Source organism: Protomyctophum parallelum (genome assembly GCF_964188405.1).
Source record: "Protomyctophum parallelum genome assembly, chromosome: 17".
Classification (NCBI taxonomy): Eukaryota; Metazoa; Chordata; class Actinopteri; order Myctophiformes; family Myctophidae; genus Protomyctophum; species Protomyctophum parallelum.
In genome coordinates, this window is record NC_139719.1 from 47,099,062 (window position 1) to 47,114,452 (window position 15,391).

The 15,391-nt window shown below is 40.1% G+C and overlaps 1 protein-coding gene across 2 annotated transcripts in view; it reads right to left on the reverse strand.

Moving 5' to 3' along the window:
* The window catches only part of LOC310875201 (ribonuclease P protein subunit p30-like), a 20,397-nt gene extending 5,898 nt beyond the window's left edge, over positions 1-14,499 (reverse strand). For both annotated transcript variants that reach the window (XM_083788346.1, XM_083788345.1), the window contains exons 1-9: positions 14,371-14,499; positions 12,415-12,485; positions 10,511-10,567; positions 10,046-10,111; positions 9,187-9,258; positions 5,369-5,458; positions 2,845-2,961; positions 2,093-2,122; positions 832-869 (exon numbers count right to left, since the gene is read on the reverse strand). In XM_083788346.1, coding sequence (XP_083644472.1) covers positions 832-869; positions 2,093-2,122; positions 2,845-2,961; positions 5,369-5,458; positions 9,187-9,258; positions 10,046-10,111; positions 10,511-10,567; positions 12,415-12,485; positions 14,371-14,452 — 623 coding nt within the window. In that variant the 5' untranslated portion in view covers positions 14,453-14,499. The remainder of the gene's footprint in view (positions 1-831; positions 870-2,092; positions 2,123-2,844; positions 2,962-5,368; positions 5,459-9,186; positions 9,259-10,045; positions 10,112-10,510; positions 10,568-12,414; positions 12,486-14,370) is intronic.
* Between the last annotated feature and the right edge of the window lie 892 nt (positions 14,500-15,391).

Sequence of the window (15,391 nt, forward strand, 5' to 3'; positions counted from 1 at the left end):
AAAATGAACAGCTGCTTGTGTTATTTGTTATAAATATTAAGTTTCACATTTGCTTGATTGCCTGCAGACAGTTTGTGATCGATCAAAATTCAATTAGAAAATTGTGAAATCATGACACTGACTGACTGGACTGACAGAGAGACTGAAAGAGAGTGAGAGAGAGAGAGAGAGAGAGAGAGAGAGAGAGAGAGAGAGAGAGAGGTCGTCGGTCCATGTGTGACAAAGTATTTGAAATAAAACCTTTTTTTTGTCCACACACAGTCCTACATGACATGACAGCATACCTTTTCACTTCACGAGTCGTTTTGTTTGTGAGCGGAGCCGTTGTGCACTCAATTAGCCTGCAACTTGTTTTTGTTTCGTTTCCATTGTGTGTATAATTCGACTGCATGCGTTGCGCGGCGGCACGGCCGATCTACAAGCTCACAACGCGTCGCGCTTCAACGCATTGTGAGCTTGTAGATCTGCTCTAATTCTGCAGCGCAAGCCAGCATGGCACAGCGCAGCGCAGAGGGGGACAACAGGGGGGGGCCACGACCGGACAGCCGGGTGTCGCTTCACGGTAGGATGAAGAAGTGACGGCGGGTGGAAGGAGGAGGCGACGCGCGGCCGTCGGAGGCCCCCCTGGGGGGGCCCCAAACCGACCGCAGCTTAAATAGGTGAAAAATCAACTGCGACGGAACGGGCTCATGCGATCTGCGATGAGATATTTTTCAGGGAGAACTCTCGGGGAGTCTACGCTGACACGTTGTGAGCTTGTAGATCTGCGAATGACGTGCGATACTGATGTAAAGGTCTGATTGGTTGGGAACCACTACCATATAAGGATACAGGTTGGTGATGTCATAGGGTCCTCTCATGTCCATTGGCTGAGGAGAGAGGAGAACAGACAGTAGTAGAGTATTTGCATTTTGTGGATTACTTTCACTCTTTCACTACATTTGAGTGTTTGTGTTTTAACCCAATCTGGGCGGGAACCCCTATTGGTGTTTTAAGGATTATGTGATATATAGCTATTGAAAATAGCAGATCTAGGGCACGGTGGCACAGTTGGTAGTGCTGTCGCCTCACAGCTAGAAGGTCCTGGGTTCGATTCCCGCTCGGGGCGCTGTGGGTGCTGGCGGCGTGTTTCCTCCTCCGCGTCATCAGTGCCCATACCAGAGGCGGTGTTGGCGAAAGGGCCTTTCTGTGTGGAGTTTGCATGTTCTCCCCGTGTCCCCTAGGGTAGGTACCCTCACATGTTCTCCCCGTGTCCCCTAGGGTAGGTACCCTCACATGTTCTCCCCGTGTCCCCTAGGGTAGGTACCCTCACATGTTCTCCCCGTGTCCCCTAGGGTAGGTACCCTCACATGTTCTCCCCGTGTCCCCTAGGGTAGGTAGGTACCCTCACATGTTCTCCTCGTGTCCCCTAGAGTAGGTACCCTCACATGTTCTCCCCGTGTCCCCTATAGGGTAGGTACCCTCACATGTTCTCCCCGTGTCCCCTAGGGTAGGTACCCTCACATGTTCTCCCCGTGTCCCCTAGGGTAGGTACCCTCACATGTTCTCCCCGTGTCCCCTAGGGTAGGTACCCTCACATGTTCTCCCCGTGTCCCCTAGGGTAGGTACCCTCACAAAAACATGCAGTAATCCTGGTCTCTAAACTGCCTCCCCCTGGCCAGCCGGGCCGCCTGATGGAGGGGAAAGGAACTGGTTGGAATAACGTGTTCCCTCCACGCGCTACGTCCAACCAGGGAAACTCCCCCCTGTCAGGTGTAAAGGAGCAACTTGGACACTCAGGCATGAAGGAAGCATGAGTTCAAGTCCGTTGCTCTCCCCTTGTCCCCCATATGGGGACTAGGTTGGCGGAGGGTGTGTAGAGCCCAGGATCACATTAGATAATTGACACAGGGGTGAAAAATGGGTTACAAAATCGTGGGATAAAAGATATTAAAAAGAAATAGCAGATCTACAAGCTCATAGTGTGGCACTATGAGCTTGTAGAGCTGCTATTTTGAAAAGATGTGGCGCAAGTCATTGACAGACAGACAGACAGACAGACAGACAGACAGACAGACAGACAGACAGACAGACAGACAGACAGATGTCTCACCTCCCTGGCTCCACTGGAGATGATAATATTCTGAGGCAGAATGAAACAAAACAGGACTGTTCAGGAGGAGTAAACAAGACTAAGTGTTAGGAGAGGAAGAACAACTGAGTTTTTATATCCAAAATGAGTTAATATCACAGGCAGACTCTTCACATACTATACTAATAAATGTCAGAGCTGAATGTAAATATGAAATAAATGCTTAAACATGTAGCTAGGTGTAATGTTAGAGTCCACAGAAGACATGTAAATATGAAATAAATGCTTAAACATGTAGCTAGGTGTAATGTTAGAGACCACAGAAGACATGTAAATATGAAATAAAGGCTTAAACATGTAGCTAGGTGTAATGTTAGAGACCACAGAAGACATGTAAATATGAAATAAATGCTTAAACATGTAGCTAGGTGTAATGTTAGTCCACATATTGTAAATATGAAATAAATGCTTAAACATGTAGCTAGGTGTAATGTTAGAGTCCACAGTGAACATTTCAAGCCTGTTTTCTCAACTCGCTGTTTCTCTGCCAGACATTACTCTATAAGCCATATCTCCAAAACTAGTGGGTCAAACTGAACAACCAATATGTCAATTTGAAGCTATGATTTCCTGCTTTCATATGACATGAAGAAAATCAAAATAAATTCAATGACTTAGCCTCGGTCAGAAGTAGTCACAATTAGAGAATGTAGAAGAATAGTTATTTTGTTCACTGTTTGCCTGTGCGTGTGTGCGTGCGTGTGTGTGCGTACCTTCCCGTGGATCTTGTCATTCAGACACACAGAGTTACAGATGGTGAATCTCCTCATGGTTGAATCTCTGATCGCTTCACAATAACAGATCTCAAAGACCACGCCTCGCTCTATAGCCTGCACACACACACACACACACACACACACACACACACACACACACACACACACACACACACACACACACACACACACACACACACACACACACACACACACACACACACACACACACACACACACACACACACACACAGTGATTCAGCAGTGATTCCATAAGGGTCCATTTGGTTCCATTTGTACACTCTCAGAGTTACAGACCCATAAGGTTCCATTGAGTTACAGACCCATAAGGGTCCATTTGGTTCCATTTGTACACTCTCAGAGTTACAGACCCATAAGGGTCCATTTGGTTCCATTTGTACACTCTCAGAGTCACAGACCCATAAGGGTCCATTTGGTTCCATTTGTACACTCTCAGAGTTACAGACCCGTAAGGGTCCATTTGGTTCCATTTGTACACTCTCAGAGTTACAGACCCATAAGGGTCCATTTGGTTCCATTTGTACACTCTCAGAGTTACAGACCCGTAAGGGTCCATTTGGTTCCATTTGTACACTCTCAGAGTTACAGACCCATAAGGGTCCATTTGGTTCCATTTGTACACTCTCAGAGTTACAGACCCATAAGGGTCCATTTGGTTCCATTTGTACACTCTCAGAGTTACAGACCCATAAGGGTCCATTTGGTTCCATTTGTACACTCTCAGAGTCACAGACCCATAAGGGTCCATTTGGTTCCATTTGTACACTCTCAGAGTTACAGACCCATAAGGGTCCATTTGGTTCCATTTGTACACTCTCAGAGTCACAGACCCGTAAGGGTCCATTTGGTTCCATTTGTACACTCTCAGAGTCACAGACCCATAAGGGTCCATTTGGTTCCATTTGTACACTCTCAGAGTTACAGACCCGTAAGGGTCCATTTGGTTCCATTTGTACACTCTCAGAGTTACAGACCCGTAAGGGTCCATTTGGTTCCATTTGTACACTCTCAGAGTTACAGACCCGTAAGGGTCCATTTGGTTCCATTTGTACACTCTCAGAGTTACAGACCCATAAGGGTCCATTTGGTTCCATTTGTACACTCTCAGAGTTACAGACCCATAAGGGTCCATTTGGTTCCATTTGTACACTCTCAGAGTCACAGACCCATAAGGGTCCATTTAGTTCCATTTGTACTCTCAGAGTTACAGACCCATAAGGGTCCATTTAGTTCCATTTGTACACTCAGAGTTACAGACCCATAAGGGTCCATTTGGTTCCATTTGTACACTCAGAGTTACAGACCCATAAGGGTCCATTTAGTTCCATTTGTACACTCAGAGTTACAGACCCATAAGGGTCCATTTGGTTCCATTTGTACACTCAGAGTTACAGACCCATAAGGGTCCATTTAGTTCCATTTGTACACTCAGAGTTACAGACCCATAAGGGTCCATTTGGTTCCATTTGTACACTCAGAGTTACAGACCCATAAGGGTCCATTTGGTTCCATTTGTACACTCAGAGTTACAGACCCATAAGGGTCCATTTAGTTCCATTTGTACACTCAGAGTTACAGACCCATAAGGGTCCATTTAGTTCCATTTGTACACTCAGAGTTACAGACCCATAAGGGTCCATTTAGTTCCATTTGTACACTCAGAGTTACAGACCCATAAGGGTCCATTTGGTTCCATTTGTACTTAACCTGTCAACTCCTATCATTCCGTGAGTGCCCGAGGGACAGCATTTCATACAGAATCGCCCAAATCTCAACTATTTCAGAGAATCACAATTATGACATTATGAATGAATTATGAAACATGTCCCTACATTTTCAAATGTAGCACAAATAGCAGATCTACAAGCTGTAGTAAGCTTGTATTTCCGCGGTTTCGCAATTTTATTTTGGGAATAAAATGTGTCAGTGATTTAATTTTTATATTTAACCCATTCTGGGCGGGAACCCCTTTCGGTGTTTTAAGCATTATGTAAAGCTTTAGCTATTGAAAAATAGCAGATCTACAAGCTCATATCGCGCCACTCGGTGGCGCGATATGAGCTTGTAGGTCTGCTATTTTAGAAAAATCGTGAAAATGCGGCACACCTAAATGGGTTAAGTTCTGCCCTGATGTGAGATCTGTGATCACAAATCAGAAATACAAACGTTAACGTTCCAATCTCACGTGTTTAAATGGTTCCAGCCCTACAGGTACACACGGACACTAAAAACATCCAGATCTGGACTGGAAATCACTTTTTATCATAAATAAATAGGGTCAGGCTAAATATTTACAGGAATTTGATGATGGTGGGATCGAGACACACATGATTTACTGTCTCCTTTTTTAATTTCAAATGTGTCTCCGCGCATGTGTGTGCGACGACTGTGCGTGTGTGTGTGTGTGCGTGCATGTGTGCATACAGTACGTGCATGTGTGCGTGTGTGTGTGTGTGTGTGCGTGCGGGCGTGCACTCACCCCGTTCACAGAGGGTCTCTTGAAGAAGAAAGGCAGTTTTTCCGTCACCGTCACACACACAATGTCTACACAGTACTCCATACAGGCTGCCTGCAAGCGCACACACACACACACACACGCACGCACGCACGCACGCACGCACGCACACACACACACGCACACACACACACACACACACACACACACACACACACACGCACGCACGCACGCACGCACACACACACACACGCACGCACACACACACACACACACACACACACACACGCACACAAAAAAAATACAAAAACCATTAGTTTTCCAATTTGCCCTATTATTTAAGAGCGTATTTGATGTAGACATAGCACTCTATAGTAGACGCATAGTTTCATTATATAGATATTCTACTGTTAGACAGATGTTATGTTCTTATGATCCTAGATGTCTATTTCTATGTATGTGATGTATTTTATCACCATGTGTTCTGCTTACTGTAAATCACCCTGGATTAACAGCGTCTGATAAATGAACTGGATTTGTTTATGCAGTTATTTCTGTCAATAGCTGACAAGCATGCTCCAGTTAGGAAACATACTGTTAAATCTGTAAGAGCACCTTGGATTGATAATGAATTTAAAGACTGCATGGCTTTAAGAAATACTGCTAAGAAAAAAGGCAAGTGAATCTGGCAGTCCTGCTGACTGGCAGATCTACTGTAAATCAAGAAATAATGTTACAAAAATAGGAAGAAAAATAAATGTTATTATCAAACAAGGATAAATGAAATCAAATCTGACAGTAAAATGCTGTGGAAAACCTTTAACAATGCTCTGGGTAGGGGCTCTAATAGGGCTTCCTCCTTCATTGAGGTGGATGGGGCTTTTATCACTAAGCCATATGACATAGCTCAATACTTTAAGAACTTTTTCACCAGCAAAGTAGAAAGGTTAAGAAAGGATATGTCTTGTAATGATGTGCATTGTGTTTCCTCTATATCAGACAAAATTATGAATAATAAGTCCTGTATGTTTAGTTTTGAACCCATCCGCTCTGAGGTGGTGGAGAAACTGTTACTTTTAATTAATACACAGTGAGAAGTCTGCAGGCCTGGATAACCTTGATGGCAAGTTACTGAAGCTCGCTGTACACCATGGCAGTGTTGTTTTCGTCGACTAAAACTAAGACAAAAAATGTTCGTCGACTACCTTTTTTCACTGACTAAAACTAAATAAAAACGAATCTATGATGACTAAAATTAAGACTAAGTATACTGACAATTTCGTCAACAAATACAAACTAGACTAAAATGTTAGGAAGGGACTACTGGACAAGAGATCCAGTTTTATGCTGGGTTGCATGCTGAAAATAGCAGATATACAATCTCACAACGCGTCGCAGCGTGAGATTGTATATCTGCTATTTTCAGCATGCAACCAAAGTGTAAAATATGTCATTACAACGACATCAAGGCCTGTCCAAACACATTTTAGTCGACTAAATCAACTGTAGATTTAGTCGACTAAAATCGTATGACATTTAGTCGACTAAAACTAGACTAAACACTAGAACATTCCAGGCGACAAAAATGTGACTAAAACTAAGTGAAAACTATTCAAGAGACTATTGACTAACTAACTAATGGTAACTAATCCGATTACTCACATTTTCACATGTGGGGGGGGGGGGGGGGGGGTGTCCACAAATATGGAAGGAAGCTAAAGTTATTCCAATACCAAAAGATTCTAAAACAAACATCACAGGAGTTAACAGCCGCCCTATTAGCATTCTGCCAGTTCTTGCTAAATTAATGGAAAAATATGAATTTAACCAAATTCAATGATATTTCTCTGAGAATGTATTGAATACTGACTTCCAACACGCCTATAGAGATGGGCTTTCTACATGTACAGCACTGACACAGTTAATAGATGACTGTCTAATGAATGTGGATTCTAAGAGACTAGTGGGGTCTGTACTGTTAGATTTTAGTGCCGCGTTTGACATTATTGATCACAATCTATTGCTTGACAAACTTTCATGTTATGGTTTTACCTTATCTGCACTATTTATCCAGCAGATCACAGAGAGTATACTATAATGGGAGTCTCTCAGACAGACTAAACATATTCACTGTGGAATTCCACAAGGAAGTTGCTTCGGTCCTTTGTTGTTCACTATATTTACAAATGACATGCCACTGGTCTTAGACAGGGCCAATATAGCCATGTATTCTGACGACACTACTTTGAATATGTCTGCCACTAATGTGGAAGATCTGTCTGTATCTCTTAACAAGGAACTACAGAACATACCAGAGTGGCTGGTGAACAATAGGATGGTCCTGAACATCTCAATGACTAAATCCATTGTATTTGGATCACAGCAGTGTTGTTTTCGTCAGCAAATTTCAATTTTAGTTTTAGTCACATTTTAGTCACATGGAATGTCTTAGTGTTAGTCTAGTTTTAGTCGACTAAATGTCATAAGATTTTAGTCGACTAAATCTACAGTTGATTTAGTCGACTAAAATGTATTTTGGCGGGTCTTGATGCCGTCGTAATGAGTGTTTTTACACTTGCTGAAAATAGCCGATCTACAAGCTCACAACTGAGCTTGTAGATCAGCTATTTTCAGCATGCAACCAAGTGTAAAATGACTTATAATGGATCTCTTGTCCACTAGTCCCTTCCTAACATTTTAGTCTAGTTTTGTTTTTGTTGACGAAATTGTCAGTATATTTAGTCTTAGTTTTAGTCATCGTAGCTTGTTTTTGTCAGTGAAAATAGGTAGTCGACGAACATTTTTCGTCTTAGTTTTAGTCGACGAAAACAACACTGGATCACAGCATAATTATGCTCAAGTCAAAACCCAAATTGAATCTGAATCTGAGCGATCTAGCAGTTGAGCAGGTAGATGAAACAAAACTACTTGGGGTTACATTAGACAGTCATCTAACATGGTCTACTCGTATTCAAAACATAACTAAGAAAATGGGAGGGGGTTTGTCCATGATTAGGAGATGTGCTGAGTTCTTAACTCCAACATCTGCTGTCCAGGTCATCCAGGCACTAGTGATATCCCACCCTGACTGTTGTCCAGTTGTGTGGTCCAATGCAGCGAAAAAGGACCTGCGTAAATTACAAATAGCCCAGAATAAGGCAGCTCGCCTTGCCCTGAACCGCAATACTAGATCTAGTACACTGTTAAATCGTCAGAAGCTGTCATGGCTGATGGTGGAGCAGAGATTAGCTGCCAGTCTGGCTGGATTTGTTCAAATAAAAAACCAAAATGCTTATATAAGAATATTCATTATACCAGCGATAGACATATACATAATAGCAGACATGTTGCAATGGGTCGATTTACAGTGCCTTAAAGCCAAGAACTGATGCAATGAAGAATACAGTCATGTACCGGGCAATGACTTTCTGGAACTCTCTACCAATATGCATCACAGACATTAAGGGTAAAAGGCATTTTAAGAAAAGACTGAAGGACTTTTTATATATATGGCAAAATTGTAATTCTGTTTATGTCAAAATGCCAGTTAATGTAATCTAGAGTGAATGCACTAACCGTGGTTGTTATGCTTTAATGTATTTATTTTGTTATATCCTATAATTTTTGTATATGTATATTATTCTGTGAGGACCCCAGGAAGAATAGCTGTTGCCAGGTGTAACAGCTAATGGGGATCCTAAATAAACTAAACTAAACTCTAATGAAATGAAATATAATATATATAATATAATATAATATAATATAATATAATATAATATAATATAATATAATATAATATAATATAATATAATATAATATAATATAATATAATATAAACTCACATGAAACAGTTTCTCTGTTGACGGATGGACGGCTAGCAGGTCAAACCCTCTGTAGTCCTGAGACCCGTTCTTCTGCACACGCGCACACACACACACACACACACACACACACACACACACACACACACACACACACACACACACACACACACACACACACACACGCACACGCGCACGCACACATCCATCAATCTTAATGATTTAGAACATTGTGTCAAAAGTTAATTTTCTTCCGTAATATAATTAAAAAACTAAAACGTTCATATATTCTCAATTCATATTGTGCATAAAGTGAAGTATTTAAAACCTTGTTTTAGTTTTAATCGTGAAGCTTGTCAACATACTGAAGCACTGTGTACTCTAAAAGGATGGCTGTGTTGAAACCAGTGTTACGTTTTCACTGATCAGTGGATCAAAACCATAGCAGATAACACGGCCTAAATCAGCACTGAGTTCTGTCATGTCCAGAGTCTCAACACAACCAAATTACATTACTCAGCAACAACATAAATGATAATGATCATTGGCAATGAGGGTAATGTGAATAAGGACAATAACAACAATAATAATGTGTAATCTAACGGTTATGTAGTGCTGTTTTGTTTTGTTCTGTTTTCATAACAGCTTACATTCATTGTCTTTAAATATTGTATTTGAAACTGAAGGATGATCAAATAAACTAAACTAAACTAAACTAAACCATCTATTGTGATATTTTACGAAGACACATGCACACGCACGCGCACACGCACGCACGCACGCACGCACGCACGCACGCACGCAGGCTCCACTGCCCTCTCTTCACGGACAATCCAAGATGATTGACATTACAATGAACCAATAGGAAACATGGACTCACAAAGTGCCCGGGGTCTGAAACCTTCAACGTCAACCTGTTCAGCACTCTGATTGGTCTGGATTTACCCTGAAAAAATACAAATACAATATTAGTAGTAGTAGTAGTTTGTGTGTGACTCAGATATATCTGTCATATGGGCAGGGATTTTCTTTGTGTGTGACTCAGATATATCTGTCGTATGGGCAGGGATTTTCTTTGTGTGTGACTCAGATATATCTGTCGTATGGGCAGGGATTTTCTTTTTAAACGGAGGACGAAAATATGCGTTTAGCAAAAGATCCATATAGGTGTAACCCTATACCTGTCAAACAATACCTGGATGATTGGCAGCTCAGCAAACTATACCTGGATGATTGACAGCTCGTCAAACTATACCTGGATGATTGGCAGCTCATCAAACTATACCTGGATGATTGACATCTCGTCAAACTATACCTGGATGATTGGCAGCTTGTCAAACTATACCTGGATGATTGGCAGCTTGTCAAACAGCTCAGAGATGCAGGTGGGTTTGGGAATCTCCTGATAAGATAAGATAAGATAAGAGGACAGTATCAGTCACCAGGAAAAACACAGTTAACACATTTAGGTCTCACGGCAGAATTAAAAAAATAATCTTCTAAATCCTGACAGTTTTCTGAAATACCTCATGTTACCAAGATTGCCTTTTTTCACCTTAGAAATATTGCACGAATCAGAGCCTATTTGTCCTTGGACGATGCAAAAACGCTAATCCACGCCTTTGTTTTTTCTCGGCTTGATTACTGCAATGCGCTCTTTTCAGGACTGCCTACGAAAACAACTGACAGACTACAACTTGTCCAAAATGCAGCAGCTAGAGTTGTAACTAGAACTAAGATGAGAGAACATATTACTCCAGTTTTGGCATCACTGCACTGGCTTCCTGTTGTTTTTAGGATTGATTTTAAAATTATTTTACTTGTCTATAAAGCTCTCAATGGTCTCGCACCTTCCTACCTACATGACTGCCTGCCTAAATATGTCCCAAACCGGCCCCTAAGGACTTCCACTGCTGGCCTGCTCGCTTTGCCTAAAAAAATGGCAACTAAAAAATACGGGGAAGCAGCTTTTTGCTTCTACAGGCCGTCGGCATGGAACAAGCTCCCACTGTACCTTCGACAGGCAGCCTCTGTAGACATTTTTAAAGCTCAGCTCAAGACCCACCTCTACAACATTGCTTTTAAGTGATATTTTATTTTTCGTTATTCACGTCCTCACTGTATTGTTTTACTGCTTGTTTTTTAATGTTGTTGCCTTATTTGATCTGTTCTTATCTTTGTACCACTGCCTTCTCCTGATTTGACACTGTGTTATTGTCCTATTGTTTTAACTGCATGCCTGTTTTAATGCTGTTTTGTTTTGCTTTTGTTTTTATTATCTTTTCTGCTCTGTAAAGCACTTTGAGCTACATTTATGTATGAAAGGTGCTATATACTGTAAATAAAGATTATTATTATTATTATTATTATTATTATTATTATTATTATGTTTCTATACCAGTGGTTCTCAAAGGGTTAAACCTCATGTTTCTATATCAGTGGTTCTCACAGGGTTAAACCTCATGTTTCTATATCAGTGGTTCTCACAGGGTTAAACCTCATGTTTCTATATCAGTGGTTCTCACAGGGTTAAACCTCATGTTTCTATATCAGTGGTTCTCACAGGGTTAAACCTCATGTTTCTATATCAGTGGTTCTCACAGGGTTAAACCCTCATGTTTCTATATCAGTGGTTCTCACAGGGTTAAACCTCATGTTTCTATATCAGTGGTTCTCACAGGGTTAAACCCTCATGTTTCTATGTCAGTGGTTCTCCCAGGGTTAAACCTCATGTTTCTATATCAGTGGTTCTCACAGGGTTAAACCCTCATGTTTCTATATCAGTGGTTCTCACATACAATCTAATTTCATACAACCGTATGAAATTAGATGAACCCATTCTGTACGGGAACCCCTTTTGGTGTATTAAGCATTATGTTATACTTTAGCTATTGAAAAATAGCAGATCTACAAGCTCATCGAGCTTGTAGATCTGCTATTTATTTATTTTAATAATTGTGAAAATGTGGTGCAAATCTTTGAATATATATTATTTCAGAGCGAACGTTTTTAACTCAAATCTTTGCTTCCGGGGGGGCGGGGGGGCGGGGGGGGGGGCTGGAAGTGGAACAACGTATATTCAGATGGGGGTCGGTGGCCAATTACAGATAATTCAGGGTCTCCTTGACGTGAAAAAAGGTTGAGAACGACTGACAGAAAACATGAGGGTTTTACAGAAAACTGTCAGGATTTAGAAGACATTTGTAGAATCATCCTCAGGTCTAAATGAAGTTAAATGAAGTGAATCACCTGTTTCTGTTGTTTCTTCTGTTTAGGCTGAGGTTCAAACACATGGTTGATGGCTACGGTGGAGTATCCCACTACACACACACACACACACACACACACACACACACACACACACACACACACACACACACACACACACACACACACACACACACACACACACACACACACACACAGTGTTACAGTACAGTGTGTGTGTTGGCTGGGTGTGTCATAAACACAGTGAAGATTGACATCAACAGCATTTCCTTATTTTGTTTAATTGTTTACTTTAATAATAAACAATTCAACAGAATAAAAAATACAGTCTGGAGCAACGGAAGCTCTGAGTATGATTAAATCTATCTGATTGACAGCCCATACATGCAATCTGAAAAGTCCTATCTGATTGAATTAAACAACATTAAACTCACTTTAAACAACTTTATGCCTCTATTACTGTCACAATATAGAGCTATTTAACACTGTTACTGAACACACTCTATAGCAATGATTACTGTCACAATATAGAGCTATTTAACACTGTTACCGAACACACTCTATAGCAATGATTACTGTCACAATATAGAGCTATTTAACACTGTTACTGAACACACTCTATAGCAATGATTACTGTCACAATATAGAGCTATTTAACACTGTTACTGAACACACTCTATAGCAATGATTACTGTCACAATATAGAGCTATTTAATACTGTTACTGAACACACTCTATAGCAATGATTACTGTCACAATATAGAGCTATTTAATACTGTTACTGAACGAACACACTATAGCAATGATTACTGTCACAATATAGAGCTATTTAACACTGTTACTGAACACACTCTATAGCAATGATTACTGTCACAATATAGAGCTATGTAACACTGTTACTGAACACATTCTATAGCAATGATTACTGTCACAATATAGAGCTATTTAACACTGTTATTGAACACACTCTATAGCAATGATTACTGTCACAATATAGAGCTATTTAACACTGTTACTGAACACACTCTATAGCAATGATTACTGTCACAATATAGAGCTATTTAACACTGTTACTGAACACACTCTATAGCAATGATTACTGTCACACTATAGAGATATTTAACACTGTTACTGAACACACTCTATAGCAATGATTACTGTCACAATATAGAGCTATTTAACACTGTTACTGAACACACTATAGCAATGATTACTGTCACAATATAGAGCTATTTAACACTGTTACTGAACACACTCTATAGCAATGATTACTGTCACAATATAGAGCTATTTAACACTGTTACTGAACACACTCTATAGCAATGATTACTGTCACACTATAGAGCTATTTAACACTGTTACTGAACACACTCTATAGCAATGATTACATATAGAGCTATTTAACACTGTTACTGAACACACTCTATAGCAATGATTACTGTCACAATATAGAGCTATTTAACACTGTTACTGAACACACTCTATAGCAATGATTACATATAGAGCTATTTAACACTGTTACTGAACACATTCTATAGCAATGATTACTGTCACAATATAGAGCTATTTAACACTGTTATTGAACAATGATTAAGTGTAAAATGATGTTACAAGAGTTTAATTATTGTTAAACATCTGCATTACTTAATGAACCAGAAGTCTACACAATTACAGAATGTAGAATAATTGTTATTTTGATCAACGTTTGCCTGTTATCTCTCCTAATGGTACCAATACATCAATACAGTGGTGCGTGTGTGTGTGTGTGTGTGTGTGTGTGTGTGTGTGTGTGTGTGTGTGTGTGTGTGTGTGTGTGTGTGTGTGTGTGTGTGTGTGTGTGTGTGTGTGTGTGTGTGTGTGTGTGTGTGTGTGTGTGTGTGTGTGTGAGAGGGTCCTCAGTGTGTGTTTATCAGATCTATAGACTATAAGTGATGTTTAGATCTATAAACACACACATTGATAAAGTTCATATCTTACAGTGAGCGGCCGTCTGTATGAGGGTCTTCAGATCAGATTTATCAGATCTATAAGTGATGTTTAGATCCATAAACACAGACATGTTGAAAACACAAACACACACACGTGTGGAGAACCTTTACTCTGAAGTGTCAGCTTAGAAACCATGAGAACACACACAGCATCCGGCCGAGCACTTCACAATAACAGCATTGGTTGCTAGACGTCTTTATAGTTATGTTACAAACATACTAGATTGATAGTGATATAATAATAATAATAATAATAATAATAATAATAATAATAATAATAATAATAATAATAATAATAATAATAATAATGTGATATATAGCTCAAGGACTAATAAGATCATAAGAGATAACAGGCAAACTTTGATCAAAATTAATTATTAATTAATTGATCAACAATACTTCTGGTGTTTATAACGATAATAATTATATAACTATGAATTCTTCTGGCGTAGCCGGAGAAAAATAATGTGACATCATTGTGTTTACTTTCGCTAGGCTAGCTAGCTAGCTTAGCTAGCTTAGCTAGCTTCTACCATAGAAGTAGCTAGCTGTGTGGTTAATTAGCTTCTGAAACAAGACTTTATTTGTTTTAAAACATTTTTTATTTAATCGACAGTTTGTGTTAAATAATGTTCTGTCCTTTAGAACAACAATAAAACACGTGACTCGTAATAATAGCCATGGAAATAAAATAAAGCTATTACTGGAACCTCCTATGGAACCAGTGCTTTGAGCTGCGTGTGTTGCAGAATGCATGGAAAAGTGGGTATTAACGCCATCTGGTGGTGGAATTTTACTGACAGAGGTAGAACTATACTTCGTCCGTACAACAGTGTTTTACAGTCAGTCAGTCCGTCAAGTCGATGTTTAGTCATTTTATGCGAACGCACTTCCGGAAGCTTTCAAATTAAGAGGAAATTCTACTCGTCAAGTTCAAGCATCAAAGTTCTGTTGCTGTTAGCTTTATTTGATTTCCATGGCTATTATGACGAGTCACGTGTTTTATTGTT